This window comes from Quercus robur, chromosome 2 (assembly GCF_932294415.1).
Source record: "Quercus robur chromosome 2, dhQueRobu3.1, whole genome shotgun sequence".
NCBI classification, from domain to species: Eukaryota; Viridiplantae; Streptophyta; class Magnoliopsida; order Fagales; family Fagaceae; genus Quercus; species Quercus robur.
In genome coordinates this window covers 52,369,675-52,387,725 of record NC_065535.1, presented here as the reverse complement: position 1 = coordinate 52,387,725, position 18,051 = coordinate 52,369,675, and the positions used below count along the sequence as shown (strand labels likewise).

The window sequence follows — 18,051 nt, the reverse complement described above, 5'->3', positions numbered from 1 at the left end:
TTAACACACAATTTCACAAAACACCTTGCATCAATAGTCTAATTTTTACCATAAGTCAAACACTATTTTTTTTTTTTTCTTTCTCACTTCCTCTTTCTTCCTCTCTATCACAAAACCCGACTAAAGATCCGTTTGGATACAACTTATTTTTGCTGAAAACTAAAAACTGAAAACACTGTAACAAAATAATTTTTAAATGTGTGAATAGTGTCATGAGACTCATTTTTAATGAAAAATGGGCTGAAAAGTGGGTGAACAGTACATGAATAGTACGAAACAGTGCGTGAACAGTAACCGCACAGTGTAAACAGTAACTTCTGTCCCCCAGCTGAAACGCGTGCAGAGGAAGAAAAAAAAGCTGAAACGCGTCCCTCCCAAAACATAGTCGCTATAATCTCTATCCAAACCGCACCTAAGTGATAATTTTTTTTTTTATATGCCTTCTAGCTATAGCAGTTCACTATGGCAAGAAGGCAAAATAATTTGTCTTTGGCTCCACCAATGTTGGGCACTAAATTGGAGTTTGAGGTGGTAAAATAGCTAATTACCACCACCAATGGTGATGCTCTAAGGGGGCTTTATTGATGCCTCTCCATGGTCAGAGGTGATTAGCCTTGTCACTTTGCATTAAATGTTGATGAAAGTAAATGATTCTTAATTAATGTTGGGTGTGATGAGGGATGGTATTTTGTTGAAGCTCCTTTTTAGACAAAGTAGGTCGGCCGCCAATTTTCACATAAGTTTTTCTAAGGGCCCGTTTGGATTAAGGAGAGAGGGAGGGGAAGTAGAGTAGAGTTGGCTAAAAATAGATTAATTTTGAACCAACTTTACTCTACTGTACTCTCCTTCCCTCCCTTTAATCCAAACAAACCATCTGATATAGATCGCCTCAAATTAGAGGTTTGGCCACTCTTGGCACCTCTGACCAAAACCCATGCTTGGGGAAATGATCAACTAATTGACCTTGAGCTCCACAGAATGCCTTCAGATCAATCGAGGGTTGCAGTTTTGGCCCAAGGCTTGCTTGTTTTGGGCCCTCCTAGCTTGCTTGTGGGCCTACCCATCCTAAGCTTGTGTGATTTTCCCCCTCCAGAAATAATGCATCATAGAGGATGAGGATGAGACATGATAAAATTCCTTTGTAAAATAATGCCTCATCTGACGCCAAAGCAAAGAAACTACTCATGCCTAGATGAGAATTTGAAAATTTCTTTAAAATGCTCAAAATGGTGAAATTTGTGGGATCTCAATCAATTTAAATTTCAATTCTTTGAACAAATCTATTTAAATTAAGGAATCAGATTGTTGTGATAGTTACAATGATGGTAGTTTGACGGTGGTGGTGATGATGGTGGCGACAGTAATGTGGTGGTTGCAGTGGTGGTTTGTCAACAACAGCTATGGTGCTGGTGGTGGCACAACGATGGTGGTGTCGACTTGAGAGTATACCACCCTCTGGGGTAATTGTTTTTTCTGTCCACGGTAATCAGAAACACTGAACTTCACCTTTGAAACATGGAACAATTATTCAAGATTGTCTACCAGCTTCTTTACCATACAAATTTTAGATGGACCAATTTGTAATTAGAACAGAAGACTTGAATGTAGATTGCTAAAATATCTTTTCATCCTTGTTCCAACCGTACACAATGGAGGTGTACCCAGCAATAACCAGGTCTAGCAGGCAAGATGTGCACATTATTAAGTACACCATACAGTCACTAAAACGCTTCTAAACTAAAAATATCAAAACTTGTGCTTATCAGTCAATATAGAACCTGAAAGAGAGGTCAGCAGCAACAATAAACTTTGGAGAAATGTTAGTGTTTATTTATAAACCTTGAGTAAAGTACATATTACGTTACCGTAATTCCATCCAAAATTATGTGCCGGTATGTTGTATCCTCCATACCTCCTTGCCTAGGATTCCAGACATAATATAGTATTAAATGATGAAACAACTCGATCTCACAGTTGGCAGAAATATATAAATCTACATAAAATGGTATATAACAATACATAAATATACATGATAATGTTTCTTACAACCACAAGAATGGAGATACAGCCCAAAAAAAAAAAAAAAAAACTCTGGTTTATCATTCAAACAAATATTGATGAAGATTCATTCTCGAGATACCGGCTACTCTTCAAAATGAAATCTTGATGAAGACCAATATGTGCAAAGCAAAAATGTAGAGCACGAAAGCCGACCTGATTAGCATAAGTTTCTGCTGATTTTCAGATCGGCCACCAGGGTAATAAGGAGGTTTGAGATGCGCATCAACAATATAATCTGAAGACCCATATCCTTTCCCGGATGTACTTCTTCCAAACCGATTCCGGGCATTATTGGCTTCTATGTTGCTCCTTTCAACCCTCAATCCATTCAATTTTTCTAACTCCATTTCTTTTAGATGAATTTCACTAACCAGGCTTTCTGCTTGTACCTATAAGCAAAAGAAAACATTGAATAATCTCTCCTTAAATTAAAAGGAACAATAGTAGATACAACTTTGAAGAAGTAAGAAAATGTAAAATATAAAAGAAGCAGCATAAAACTAACCTGTTTTGCCTCCAGTTGCTCAATTAGGCTGTGAAGCTGTTTGTCCAATATCTTCTCTCTTTGAGCTGCACAATAGATGTTGCTTGAAGTCAATATAGCTTCTATAAGCAACTACTGCATAAGTAAAATATATTCTTGATAGTGATTAGACATGAATTTTTCAGCTATTACAGTTCTTGAAAGAAGGCCTTGTCAGTTTACTGCATATCCAAAATTCATACCAAGCCAATCAATTATTAATCTGCTTCCATTTCTTTAATATAAAATTTACAACCGTACAGCATCATACATTCCTTTATGGAATTTAATCTCCTCAGCTGCACATATTTCGTAATTTACATGAAGATTTCCTAAATGTGCCTAATCATAGTATCATACTAAGCAAATGTACCTGGGGAAGGCAGCTTCAACGCCTTATCTTGAACTTGCGTCCATTTTTTCTCCAAATCTTGAACTATCTCTTCCATTGAACTCTGAAAGGATTATACAAAATATAAGCAAAAAATTAACAACAATTCAATTTTTTGTAAAGAAAAACTCAAAAGGAAATTATGGTCAATATAAAGGACATATTTTTTCAGACCAATTCTTTCTTCTTGTTCTCTAACTTCTCCAGTATTGCAGACTTCATTACTTCTGTATCTGGTTCAGCATTGACTGACACCTTGGATTCAACAGCTGAATCACTGGATCTGCCAGATTGGTTGGCAACAAAAGCAGCTTCTGTACTTTCCTGCTCAGCTCTCAGATTTTTCTCGGTCTCATCCATTTCCTAATCATCAATCAATATAGAGAAACTTTCAATAGTCACTTCTGAATTATCATCAGGAACAATTGTCTGGATTCTAGATAACCTAAAATATCGGCTTGTAAAAAAATTCAAATAAGGTATTATGGATGATAAAATTCACCCCAACAGATTTCAATTGAAGACAAAATAGTTATATATAATCACATGCACAAAAAATAACAAGTTAGACAATTATACCCACAATCAGATGTGCACGTAAAAGATCATACAATATAAACTAGAGTAACATCAAGAAATGAGTGAACAATATTACAACCTCACCTCCAACTTCTTATGCAGGAGGTCTGCCTCCTGCATTTTCTCCTGTATTTTACACTCACAATTTAATATAGCCTTTTCATACGCAGCATTTTCTTCCTGTAGTTTCACCTCTCTCAGTTGGACCTGCATATCATAATTGATACCAACTATTAGTGTGGAAAAGGGAATTGGCATCAAATTTGATCAGCCCCTGGATAAAAACTCATCCAACACTGTTAAGTGTTAACTACACCTAATACCCCTTTTATTTTTTCTTTTTGATTGATAACTTTGCACACCCACCCAATAGATTTTTTTTTTTTTTTTGACAAGTAATAACATATATTGATAAAAAAGGAACACCCAAGTGCACCGGAAGTGAACAAGGGAAAGGAAATCAAATACAAAAATTGCAAGAGTCTAGGAAAACAATAAAAGAAGGGAAAGATTTATTTTGCAAAGCAAACAGCCAATCCCTTAAAGTTCTAAAAAAGAGAAGCTTGAGGTCTGGAATAGATCTCTCAGAATCTTCAAAACATCTACTATTCCTCTCCCTCCAAAGACACCACAATACGCACTGAGGAATGATAGACCAAATAAAACCATTTCAATGACGACCAAAGCTGCCTTGCCAACACCGCAGCAGCCCCAAAACAGAGTGAGGCATAACCCAAGAAACTCCAAAAAGACCCAAAACCATAGACCATAGATCCAAAGCAAAAGGACAATGAAGGAATAGATGGTCAATCGATTCACCATTTCTCTTACCCATGTAACACCAATCCAAAATCCACACCTTCCTTTTACGTAAATTATCAATCGTCAAGCATTTCCCTAAGGCAGCAGTCCAAACAAAGAAAGCTACTCTAGAGGGAATCTTCTGCTTCCAAATACTTTTCCAAGGAAACCCAAAGAAGGCGGAGCTAGCTAAAATTCTATAACAATCACTAACCAAGAAACCCTTAACTTTGCTAGGAATCCAACACATTTTATCCCTGCCTAGCCCCCTTATAGGAGAACCATAAATGGTTTCCATGAAATCAGACATAGCCTCTAGATCCCGAGCATGCACACCCCTAACGAATCTCACATCCCAAAAGCGGACACCATTGGTGGACACCATAAGCTCAGCCACACTGGCATCCTTATTCCTGCAAAATCTGAACAAGTCCAGATATCTAACAGCAAGAGAGGTCTCTCCACACCACCGGTCCTGCCAAAACTTCACTCTAGATTTTGAACCCACAACCCTACCATCCACCATTTCTTATGGGGGGAAGGAGGTGCTGTTTTAGCTAGACCTCCTTGGCACGTAAGAAGAACACATAAGACTTGCCTTGTCCAGATCAAATCACAATAAGAGAAAAGAAAAATGAAGAAAGCAGCAAAATTCTTAGTGGTAACAAGAGATTTCTCATGCTTCATACATCGCATATTAAACTACCATCTCCTTCTGCCATCAGGAAACAACAGAATTTTTCATTTCAAGTGCATGGAGATCAAGAACTTTATGCTTAAACTAAAGATAAATTTATGCAAATTTAGTAGAGCAGTATCCACAAAGAAAAAAATAGTAACATAATGTTTATTATTTTTCTTAAAATATTTTCATATCCGAATTATTTCTTATGTAGTCATGCTGATTCCTTCAAGCCTTAAGTTAAACTAAATAATCAAATACAACTGCATCTCCTGTCATTTAATTTCCCTCAAGACCATCTAATGCCAGCAACCGATAAAATCTACACATACTAAAAAAATTTCAAACCATACTCATACTAGCATAAATAATAATTTGAATCAAAGAGTTAACTAGCATAATAAAATCATAACAAACTCATGAACTTAAATTATACGAGGTAGATCAAAATGAAACTTCAAATTTGTACCAAGAAACAAAAGAAATTTTCACATCCATCTACAAAGTGAATTAGAATCAAAGTTCAATAGCGCCACAAGATAAGATATTGAACAATAGAAAAAGAGTACCCGAGTTTGCATATCCACAGGAATTACAATCAAAATTCAAACACCCACATTAGAAAATCACTGAAATACAACAAAATCAAAAGACCCAGATGATAAAATCCCAGAATTCGACTAAAACAAGCACCAAATCAGAGCTATACACAAAACAAAAAAAAAAAAAACACCCAGATACGAAAAAGCGAAGAAATTAATGAAGCAAACCTGTTCACGTGTGGCAGAGTGGGAATTGAGTTGGAGGGCAAGAGCGGCATTGGAAGCGAGGGAGTGAGCGTGGAGATGAGGGAGGCGCTGAGAGATGTCAGGGGGAGGCAATCTGAGCCGTAGATCCTGAATCGAACGGCTCAGAGAGGCTGCTTTTCGGTCGAGTTCTTGAGCGTAGCTTTGCTGCTCTGTGGTGAATACTATTGGGACCGAATTGGGATCGTCTTCTTCGTTGTTTTGGGGTCCACTCGCTCCCACTACGTCCGCTGCCCATGCTAGCAAACCAGCCATTTCTCTCTCTCTCTCTCTCTCTCTCTCTCTCTCTCTCTTTCTCTCTGTGAAACTGAGAATGGCGGTGATGTGGTTTGGAGGTGAACCGGAATGAGTCCGGTTTGGACGAGTTTTAAGCCTTTTAGAATCAAAGCCCAGTGGGCTTCTTTTTAGTTTTGAATTTTAAGAGTACTAACTAAGACCCTAGTCCAGGGTTAGATTTTGGGTTTCATTACGAGAGTGAGACCAATAGTTTAACAAGCCTCTGAGAAATGATAATAAAACCTTTTTTTTTTTAAGCAAAACATAGGTAGTACCTTAACCTCTTCAATTAAATTTAATTGGCTATATGACTAAATTAACTAATGCACTATGAAATGTGTTATCTTTTCTCAAGGACAATTAAATTCGACTATGTGGTTCATTGACCATTACAATCACGTCATTATATTTAATCGAGTAACTTAAAGTACAATATGATGATGCACAGAAAATTAGTAGATTGAATGCTCCGGACTTCAATAGGATAGAAGTTGCTTGGAAGGCCTAAAAAGAAAGAAACACAAGATCAAAGGTGACCGGGGGTGAAGCGGCTAAGAACCCTCCGATGCTTAAGTTAGTTTTTCTTTCTAGAACTTAAGAATTCCAACTTTAGGAGTGGTTGAAACATACCTTCATTTGATGTGGATGAGTTCTTATATAATGAGCTTTGGAGTGGTTACTTATTTAGTAACTTCCTCAACGTGGATGGAAGTTAGAAGGTTTAGACTTAACTTTCATAACTGCTATGGAAGTCAGAAGAGTCAGACTTATCTTCCACAACTGTGATAGAAGTTAAGAACTTAATGGAAAGTTATAGCAATGAACAAGGATTTTACTTATACTTCGGAATATTAGAATGTGGTCCGAATTATAAGTTCTTGAACATAAATTTATTCTGGAAATTTCTAAGTGTTGGGAGGTCATCCAGGGGCTTCCATGCTGGACGACCTTATATTGGGACAGCCTTCCTAGATTTGGGCGACACTATGGATGAACTAGAGATAGTTCAACTTTTGGTTCACCATCACAATACATAAGGAATTACTTTTAGAGTACCTTATTAATTTAATCTCTTGGGTGTGTCTACCACCCTATTCCATACATTTAAAAAAAAAAAAAAAAAAAAAAAATCTTAGGGATAGCCCCAAAGATGTTGTCTAGAAGACTTGTACACTATCCACATTCACATACCCAATAATGATTCTAAGTAATTACCAAACAAAATATTTAAGAATAGTCCCAAAGTATTAACCAGGATACTTGAACCTAGAATTTCATTAATCACGTAATCGAAGATTTGGCTAAGTAATTATTCAAGTATCACTCTCTTACAGTATTGAACAACTATTCAAGTTAAGCCTTTTTCATTGAAGTTGTAGTAAATTTTGTCATGAGTATTAGCAATTTTAGTTTTTATTTAAAAGAAATAATGCAGATAGAGAATTGTTTTTTTTTTTTTTTTTACAAATAAAGTTAGATTTTTTTTTTAAAAGAATAAAAGAAGGTAAGATTTGAACCTATGATGTTCCGTCCATAATAATTGCTCCTTATCACATAATAAACATTTCAATAGAGGCTTAGTGCTATATCCTTCTATGGTTGCCCATGCATATGATTTATTAGTCCTCAAATCAAAAATAAAACAAAAGATTTGTTAGTCCTTTTATACATATATAGTCATGGAAAGAGAATTTACTTAACCTAAATCTCAACAAACACTACTCTTATGAACATTCACCCCCCCCCCCCCCCCCCCTCTTCTCTTTCTCCCCAAATGAAGCTTCAATAATTAAATTCTTTTTATATGAATGTTACTTCTCACGAGGAAACCACCACGTATACATTTTGCTCCCTTTTTTGATTCTTGAGAGACCCATGAGTTTCAAAGAATTAATGATGGTTTTTTTTATCTTTTTTTTTTTTTTTTGTTAGTAGACAAGTTTTATTTGTAAAACTTCACAAATCATAAAAAGTTAATGTTGAGTATAATGTAGTTGACTTCAAGATTTGAACTTCAAAAGATTGTTAAATTATTTTTAATCATTCAAATTGCTGATAAGAACTAGAACGTCTATAGCCTGCTAACTTATTTATAAAGTGGTTATACTTCTTAATTTGTATTACTATTCCAGTTTATACGACAATTATGGAATGAGCATGTTAAACATTGAATATTATCCAAATTAGATTTGTAACAAAATTAAAGATGATTTTCTAATTGAATCTTTGATTTTGCATGTTAAAAAAGAAATTATTGTGAAAATTTAGTACCAAAAAATTCATAAATGATTTTAAGAATTTAAGGAACTTTGAGTTTCATTTTAATAGATTATAGATGATTAATTGCAACTTATTAAGATACATTTATTTTGGGTCTTTTCTATGGTATATATTTTGATAATACTAAATATATACTTATTTTATTTTATTTTTATTTATTTAATTGGTTTAAAATTTTAGTAATTTTTTTGTTTTTGAATGATCAATATTTTTCATTCATGTTTTGGGGAAAAAAATTCTGATTTCATTCATAATTAGACTAAATAATTTATCAATCTCATAAAAGGCAGTGAAAGTAACAAAGATCAATATTAACAATTGCAACTCAAAAAGATTGTCTTTTGCAGTCCAGTAATTGCAAATACTTGGACTCCGCCCATTTAAATGTTTAAGATGCCTTGTGCATAAGATGTAAGGAGAATTGCAAGTCTTGGATAGCAGTAATTCAGAACAATTCAAACACTTGACTATTCCCTCAAGTGTGTACAATCCCCTTATCTCGCACATAATGTTATTATAGAGAGAAATTTCTTGAGAGTTGAGAGTCACCCTAAGATGCTTTCATGCCTCACATGGACAAATAGAAATGTTATGAGAATGAATGAAACTGTCTTAGGTGTCGTTATTATGATCATACAGAGAGGACTAAAGCTGAAAAATCAGTTTATCGCATCAATGTCATTGTGGGAATGAGACTTTTTTGTTTGCTGATACGGAGTTGGAAAGGAGGAACACAAGGGCAAAGATGGACCAAATGAAAGCATATCATATATGCAAAAGAACATATATGCATATGTTTTGACACAGATTTGGCTTGAGTCCCATGTTCCTATGCATTGGATCCATCAAAATTATGAAATGTGTTTACTTTTGGTCACATATCATAATCTTAATGAATTTAGTGTACAAAACCAATAGACCCAATCTCTACCCTTGTTTAATCCGCTTGGGTCCAATGTTCCTGTGCACTGGAGATGTCAAAATTATGACAAGTGTTCACTTTTGGTCACATGTTATAATATTGATGAATTTAATATATAAAACTAATGGGCCCAATCTTTACCCTTGCTTAAGAAAGAACTTCTACATGATACTCAAAAAATAAATCACGAAATGTGGAAAAAAATGAATGACAAATGACAACCAAAGAGAAACGGACAACTCTAACCATGGAACCAATAGCCTCAAAGCAAATCAAATTTGGAGATTTTTTCTTTTTTGAGGATCAAAATTAGAGTTGAAACCATATTATATTTGTCTTATTTTAACAAATTGTATGAATTAATCCACACCAACAAAGCAAGAATAGGAATGTGCATTCTCTTGCCCCTCAAGCACCCCACTTAAGATACCTTCCTTCACACATTCAGATTCAAAAAAATAAACCTTTACATACCTTACAATTCTCACATACCTCCATAAAAATTTCAGATTTCTCTCAACTTCACTTCCAATCCAACCTTCACCCTCTCATTACCACCATTCCCCACTTCCTTCCACAAAAACATCAAGCAAGTCAAGCCCCCACCTTAACAGTCTCAACACCCTCCTTCTCCTGCTCCTGAATTTGTGTAAAAGCCTAAAAAACTCCTTCACAAAATATGGTCAAACATTAACTCCATTTCCTCCTAGTTTCCACCCACCAAATCAGAACCATCCAACTAATCCACCTCCTAATTATTTTCTATTTTTCCAACTCTATCCAATAATTATTCAATTCATATACATACCGACAATGTTGAAAAAACTGAGGAGAAGAGTAAAAACCTTAGTCACTAAGAGTTTTAAGAAACCAAACAAACCCTATAAACCCCCAACAACAACACCTCCAAGATCCCCATCTCCTTCACAACCTGAACCAAGCACCTATACCATGGCACCACCACCTCAACCAGAATCTCTCAAGCCATTAACCAAACCATTCCTCTTCCCCAAAACCCAATCCACAGTCCTCCCTGACCCTTCTCTCTTCTTCTCCCCAACTCTCCTCTCCACTCCTCTCCCCACAAATTCTTTCTTCCAAAACTTCACTCTCAAAAATGGTGATCAACCTGAGTACATCCATCCCTACCTTATCAAATCCTCACTCTCCTCTCTTTCCCTCTCCTACCCATCGCGTGTCTTCAACTCAGCTTTCATCTACCAAGTTTTCAACGCTGACCTCACCATCTCTGCCTCAGAAAACACCAACCCAGGTTCTCAAAATACCCACTTTATCTCTTCCTTCAGTGATCTCAGTGTCACTTTGGACTTTCCTTCTTCCAATTTAAGGTTTTTCCTTGTCAGGGGAAGCCCATTTCTGACATGTTCTGTCTCTGGTGGCACTGCTATTTCCATATCAACCATCCATGCTATTCTCTCTTTTTCTTCAAACAATGCTAAAACCAAGTATACCATCAAGCTCAACAACAACCAGACATGGCTTATATACACCTCCTCCCCCATCAGTTTCACACACAGCCTCTCTGTGATGACATCTACTGGGTTTTCGGGCATAATTCGGATTGCGGTATTGCCAGATTCGGAGCCGAAATACGAGGCGATCCTCGATCAGTTCAGTCCTTGTTACCCTGTTTCCGGTGATGCAGTATTCACCAAGCCATTTTTCTTGGAATACAAATGGGAGAAGAAAGGTTGGGGGGATTTGCTCATGTTAGCTCACCCCCTTCATCTTCAGATACTATCTGGTGATGATTCTAATGTTACTGTTTTGGAGGAATTTAAGTATAAGAGTGTTGATGGTGATCTTGTTGGTGTTGTTGGAGATTCTTGGGCATTGAAACCTGCCCCTGTGTCTGTGAATTGGCATTCAATAAGAGGTGTCAAAGAAGAATCATATGCTGAGATTATTTCTGCGCTTGTTGGGGATGTTGAGGCTTTGAATCCTGCATCGATGACGAACAATTCGTCTTATTTTTATGGGAAGTTGATTGCTAGAGCAGCAAGGTTGGCATTGATTGCTGAGGAGGTGGGTTTTGTTGACGTGATTCCGAAGATAAGGAAGTTCCTGAAGGATACAATTGAGCCTTGGTTGGATGGGACTTTTAGTGGGAATGGTTTTCTGTATGATGCTAAATGGGGTGGCATTGTGACTAAGCAAGGTGCTTTGGATTCTGGGGCTGATTTTGGGTTTGGTGTTTATAATGATCACCATTATCATTTGGGGTACTTTCTTTATGCAATTGCAGTGCTTGCAAAGATTGACACAGTGTGGGGGAGGAAGTATAAGCCTCAAGCATATACGCTTATGGCTGATTTTATGAACTTGGGCAGGCGGTCAAATTCTAGTTACACGCGTTTAAGGTGCTTTGACCTTTACAAATTGCACTCTTGGGCTGGAGGGCTAACTGAGTTTGCTGATGGGCGGAATCAAGAGAGCACTAGTGAGGCGGTGAATGCTTATTACTCAGCAGCTTTGATGGGGTTGGCCTATGGAGACACACATCTTGTTGCCACTGGATCAATGCTTACAGCATTGGAAATTCACTCTGCTCAAACATGGTGGCATGTGAGAGAGGGAGACAATATGTATGGGGAGGATTTCACTAGAGAGAACAGGGTGGTGGGTGTATTGTGGGCTAACAAGAGGGACAGTGGACTATGGTTTGCACCACCTGAGTGGAGAGAATGTAGGCTTGGAATTCAGGTGCTACCCATATTGCCAATCACTGAGATCTTGTTCTCTGATGTTGGATTTGTGAGGGAGCTTGTGAAGTGGACCTTACCTGCTTTAGGGAGAGAGGGAGTTGGAGAAGGGTGGAAGGGATTTGTATATACTTTGGAAGGGATTTATGACAAAGAAGGGGCTTTGGGGAAGATCAAGAACTTGAATGGTTTTGATGATGGGAACTCACTTTCTAATCTCTTATGGTGGATTCACAGCAGAGCTGATGTGCAGGAAGAGGGGTGTGGGGAAGGAGGAAAATACTGCTGGTTTGGACACTATTGTCACTGACTTAGTTTGCCTTACAACTCTGGTTGAGTTTAATAAGATATAATATGATTGAACTTTTTTATACAAATATCAAACTGAAATGAATTATAAGCATATTCTTATTAGCATTTGCCTCCCTTTTGTATTTCAACTGATGTTACCATTGAGCTTCATAACAATAGATCATTAAGTGTTAACAAATGGAATACCAAATCAACAATATCTTACTGAGTGATTTTTGTAGGGTATATTTTTGTATTTTCATGATGTAGAAATTTGCATATGAGTTGAATTCCCGATGAACTTTAGGTTTAATATTAAAGTCATTTCACTGCCTTAAATGATCTTAGAAGGGCTCTGCATAGTGTCAATGGCCATACACTCTTTAGCATAGGACAGCACTAACTTTTCAAGTCAATGATGCCAAAATGCAACACTACTTTTCTTTCCTTTTATTGCCTCGTTGGAATCATGCTGAAAGGTGTAAAACCCATGCATTATTGACAAAGTTTGGCAATTTCTGTTTGCTAGAACTTAATCACGGATTTGACTGTTTACAAAGCTGATTTTGTTTTAGAAGTTCCTGTCCATCGCATTGATCTACCAAGTGATAGGAACCTGGAGCTTGTCTGGTATATGCCACAAATACTACAAAACATTGGTTACCTAGAAAGTAGTCATGTACCTTAACAACTCCTCTGTCAGATTTTTTTTATGCCTACTTTCAATGTGTCTTTGTATACGATTGTGTTAATTAAAAAAAGAAAAAAAAAAAAAAAAAAAACATGTCCGACTCTTCTGGATGAAAGAACTATTGAAAACAAAATTCTGGATAGACGTCAACAATTTTGTATTGGAATATGTCTACATGAAATGTAATGTAAGGAAGTGTGAAATGAAATTTACAGCTAGTTTTACCTGAGAAAGATCAATAATTACATGATACATGATAGACGTCTTCATGATAAAAGCTCTACTGGTTTGTTTGTGTATAGATATAGACATGTATTCAGATGAATACTGGAATTAAAACATGGTGGTTCATGTGTGTCTTTAACAACTAGCACAACATTGTTAGTAATGGTTAGTATTAGGAGCATCCTTCTTTCTTAAGAATGGTTGAGAGAGGAGAAAGGGACTTGACAAGCAGCTCTAGCCTTAAAGAGGACTGTTGATGAAGGCTAAATACCTTTCTCTTTGATTGCATGCATGTTTACTTCAAGGAAAGTGAATTGTAAATTCCGCACTTGTTGGAGCGAAAGATAATTTTAACACAGAAAAAGCTTTAGGTACAGAGCCAAATTTTGTGAAATATATTGAAGACTTGAACAATTCTGCATTATTTACAAATTCTTATGCTTTTAAGTATAAATTATTTTTGGTTTTTGGTTTGCTATTAGTTTAAGACATCATCTTTTAGTTGTTAAAATATTATCAAACATTATGAATTAATGATTATAATTCATATCTACTCAAAAAATAAAGTAAAAAGGTGAAACAAAGATCAATCTAAAAATAATTTCACAATATGTTGCATCTCTTTTGATACAAAAGGTAAGATTCTCAGCTTTCTGTGTTCAAAATGGTCATGAGCTGTTGTCAGATGGTACATTTATAGGTCGTGGAACAGTCTTTGGCATTTCTAATCCTGCTTGACTGACTCATCTAATTTTTAGGGGCTTTGATAATCTATTAAGAAAAATTATAGAATTACAACTAATTCCGAACTCATTTTCACAACTAACTGATGTGACTGATTATGAGAGATGGAAAAAAAAAAAAAGGGGGGGGTGGGTCTGAAAGAGACAATGGCACCTTCTCATGGCCCATGGATTGGGCACCTTTGATAAATTAAGTGAAGCGTGAGAATTGTTTGGCGCGTTTACAAGCCCCACAATACAAAGGTGGTACCTCATGTAACAGAATTCTTACATCATGGGGTCCATGGTAGACACACCCCTTGCATGCAATGGGTACACAGTGCACTACATAATTTCTGTAACAAAGGTTACTTTTTATTTCATTTGAAATGAAGAAGTTTCATTCGGCAATTAAGATTTTATTTTTTGAATCTAATAATTGAATGAGATTTCTCATAGACTTATCTCATTTTTTTCGAGTTAACCAAAAGAGGCTAAGTAGATGAGTTTCAAACTTTAATTTTGATCCTTATAATAGAAGTTTTATACTCTATAACATTGGTTTTTACTTTTTATCCATAGAAGGAGCAGAGAACATACGAAAGCTTTGGAATATTATTTTAGAGCACTAGAACGAAACCCGTTCTTACCACAAGCATCTGTGTCACCTCATTTTATCCAATTTCAAATTGAAATAATCTTAATACATAATTTCCACAAGGTATACAAGGGCCCTGTCAAGCGACTACCTATTTTGCACTGTCATGCACCATTGAAAATGAAATTATTTTCATTTGGAAGGGAACTTGTTGAGAAACATATTGTATTGACAATTGACAAACAAATCAAATTGTTAAATGATGACAATTCATTTTTATGGCAACGGTCCAGCTCCAATGGACACAGTAATGATGATCAAAATAAAAATTCAATAAAACGTTATATCCACGTTTTCTGGAACCCAAAACCGGACCTACATAGAATCAGAGAGAGAATCCTGCAATGAAAGAATTGCATGTGAGTGGTGACATGAACCTCTCTTATGACTCTCACGCGCAAACAAAAAGCACTATTTGAGGACACAAATTAGGAGTGAATAATGAGGTTCCTCATTTGTATTGTTTGGTTGGTTGCAGCAGCAGCCAAACTTGTCTTTGGGAGGACCGATTAAAAATACAATGAATATATATATATACACACACTATGTTCTTATATAAATTATATTTTTGGTAATAGTTAAAGTATAAATTAAGTACTTTATAACCTTATTATGTGTATTACAAAAAAAAATATATTTATTAAAATTGATAACTTGTGTATTGACAAAAGTTAGATATTTTTAATATATCATTTTGTTATATATAATTATTTTTAATATATCTTTGATCAATAATATTTAGTCACTATATATATATATATATATATAGCCAACGCTAAAAGAAAATTTAATTAGATTCCAAACTGAATATCAATTGTAGGCTAACTTTGTGTCATGTGTTCACTTAATCTTTTAAATTTTTGTGTCAAGTGAGTTAATGAGTGCAAAATACTAAGAGTTCAATATTAATTAATAATTAAAAAAAATCATATATATACTCAACAAAAATCATCATAGTTCTATCTTATTAAAAATTGGAATAAAAATGATCATAAGTAGTAGAATTAAACTTAGGCACGAATTTTAACATGCATCTAATTACATTTATTTTTTCAATATTATGTTTATTTTTTCTAATAAATCAATTAATTGTGTATATTTTTATGATAAAAAAATGTGTTTATTTTTAAATACATCTATGCGTATGCATGGGTTATAAGCTAGTTATAACTTATAAGTTAGTTATAACTTATAAGTTATAGCCAAGAGTCTTGTAACTCAATTAGTTGATACTTTCTGATATTTCTAAAAGAGACATAAAAAATTATTATAAGTCATAAAGTGTACATAATAAAACCTTTCTTTGTTTTTCTATTATTATTTGAGATAATAATTGTTTGTGTTGATTATAATTATATATATATTTATATATACACACACACTAGTATTATTCCCGTGCCTTGCACAGTTTTGGCTATAAACTTTTGTGGGAAGTGGAACAGTCACCTCTCGGGCCTAAAGCCCAAGAAGTAATTGGGCCACAAGAAAGAATTGGGCCTAGCCTGTATTTTGAAAGGAAGGCTTAATGGGTAATAAACCTTGAAAGGAGGAAAGCTAGGTCATCCTAAGTATTACAGAAAAAATGAGTGACACAAGAGATTAGTTTCCGTGAAAAAGGTAAGATGCCACCTTACCCGAGGTATAGTGTGCGGGTGATCCACGTGTGATTTCCAGGAGATTCCTGGAACTACGGGAAAGTTCTGGAACATGCAAGAAAGTTGAAGATCTTTACCTCCGCATCAGTGATGGGATTCTTACCTTATCTCTGCCGCATTAAATGCAAGTGAGATAGCCTAAACAGTACAAACAACCCCCAAAAGTCAGAGTTCCAGGATAAGGGAGGGGAGGAATTCGATCAAGTTGAGAAAAATATTCTTGAGGCTCTGGCAGGCAACAGGACAGCTGTAGTGATAAGAGAAAGGATTAAAGCTATAAAATAGAGAGGAAAGGTAAAAGAAGAGGGATCTGAAAAATGAGAGGAAAAAAGGAGCATAAAGAAGAAAAATCAGCAAGAGAGTGAGAGAGAAAAAGATAACATCGCAGGAATGTGAGAGTTATCTATTGTAATATTCAAGTTGAGAGAAATCAATTACCTGAGTTTCCCGTTGTGGAGTGTTTTTCCCTTGTTATTTACTTATATGTATGTTGTTTGAATAGTTTGTGTGAGAATTCGTGAAGAACTCCATGAGGACTAGTTTTTACGTCCCCACAACTTTTATATATAATAATTTTATTGTGAAATAATAAATTAATAATCACTTGAGTCTAGATCATATAAATTGTATATAAAGTATTGTTATTAAAGGTCTCAAGCAATCACACAACATATTTATATAAGAAAAAATATATATATTCTCTTCTAACTTATTGATTGTCTTATATGACATTTGTAGTTACATCTAAATTGTGTGCATAACCTACATGGTATTTTTTTCAAACATTTATTTAACTTACGTTTTGATACACTAATGGCCTCTTTTATCTAATGAGGATCTCCTTAAAGTTGAGTGGAGAGTTGTGAAAATTTAATATTAAAAGAGTCCTATGGAAGAAAATGGATATAGACAACTATTAAAAAAAATTATTATTTCAAGGAAAAATACAAGATCATATTGAGGTGTGGATTCTTTTCTTGATTTAGATTTAATATTACTCGGTTTTAGCAATCTTGTGAAGGAATGTGTTGTTGATATTCATAACATGCTATGTATTAGTTTTTTTTTTTCAAATGTCTTGTGGGTGCGAAATATAGGTATGAATATTGACATATGTAAAAACCAAAATAATAATAATAATAATAATTACAGTGAAATTTCACATGCTCATAATGTTAGACAATCACTTCTGCACACATAATATTACTAATAACAAAAATAAAAATGGGAAATAGTAACATAAAAATTTTAATATTCAAGAAAATTAATTTAATCTAATAACGCACATATAAACATAACACAAATATAATCCATAAATAAATATGAAACCCTATATAATGGATTTAAAATTGCCTTTATAGAGTAATACCTACTTGTAATAGTGTGGCCATATATTTGATAGAGCATTCTATTATGGATTTCACAAATGTTGAATTGCATAAGTATAAGAAAAAAAAAACGAAAAGAGAGTTAGATTTCTAATCAACATATAGAAATTATAAAAGAAGGAGAATTATTGATAATGGAGGGGAGACAAAAAATTGGTTAGACCAATAAGTAGTGTTTCTATAAATAAAAAAATTATAAAAATAAAAAATAAAAAACGCGCACACACACACAAGAAGCCATAAAAAGAAGAAGAAATTGTGCACTGGAATATATAAAAAATGGTATATATAGAGAATTTTCAATTGTAAGGAAGTTAAGCATATTTTGTTATTATATCCAAATAAACAAAAGGTTAATAGTTTGATACGCAATAGAC

General features: G+C 34.8%; 2 protein-coding genes across 4 annotated transcripts; one reads left to right on the top strand and one right to left on the bottom strand.

The window, feature by feature from the left end:
* Positions 1–1,266: 1,266 nt before the first annotated feature.
* Positions 1,267–6,171, bottom strand: LOC126713962 (uncharacterized). 3 transcript variants are annotated; one of them, XM_050413927.1, is made up of 8 exons: positions 5,808–6,171; positions 3,639–3,761; positions 3,150–3,338; positions 2,958–3,039; positions 2,567–2,631; positions 2,215–2,450; positions 1,866–1,920; positions 1,267–1,677 (listed from the first exon to the last, which is right to left on the bottom strand). In XM_050413927.1, exons 1-8 carry the CDS (start codon positions 6,096–6,098, stop codon positions 1,585–1,587), a joined length of 1,134 nt encoding a protein of 377 aa, XP_050269884.1. In that variant the 5' UTR covers positions 6,099–6,171; the 3' UTR covers positions 1,267–1,584. The 3 variants fall into 3 exon arrangements, with proteins under 3 accessions (XP_050269884.1, XP_050269885.1, XP_050269886.1); XM_050413928.1 differs by having other exon boundaries at positions 1,267–1,778; positions 5,808–6,170; XM_050413929.1 differs by lacking the exons at positions 1,267–1,677; positions 1,866–1,920 and having other exon boundaries at positions 1,975–2,450; positions 5,808–6,168.
* Positions 6,172–9,839: 3,668 nt separating this feature from the next.
* LOC126713961 (probable endo-1,3(4)-beta-glucanase ARB_01444) lies at positions 9,840–12,458 on the top strand. Its single transcript, XM_050413926.1, has one exon. It carries the CDS (start codon positions 10,135–10,137, stop codon positions 12,352–12,354), a length of 2,220 nt encoding a protein of 739 aa, XP_050269883.1. The 5' UTR covers positions 9,840–10,134; the 3' UTR covers positions 12,355–12,458.
* The last annotated feature ends 5,593 nt before the right edge of the window (positions 12,459–18,051 follow it).

Coding starts and splice junctions, on each gene's coding strand:
- LOC126713962 (XM_050413927.1), bottom strand. CDS start 6,098: ATGGCTGGTTTGCTAGCATGGGCAGCGGACGTAGTGGGAGCGAGTGGA. Junction 3,040..3,149: donor AGAACAAGAAGAAAGAATTG/GTCTGAAAAAAT, acceptor TAATCCTTTCAG/AGTTCAATGGAAGAGATAGT. Junction 2,632..2,957: donor GTTGAAGCTGCCTTCCCCAG/GTACATTTGCTT, acceptor TCTATTGTGCAG/CTCAAAGAGAGAAGATATTG.
- LOC126713961 (XM_050413926.1), top strand. CDS start 10,135: ATGTTGAAAAAACTGAGGAGAAGAGTAAAAACCTTAGTCACTAAGAGT.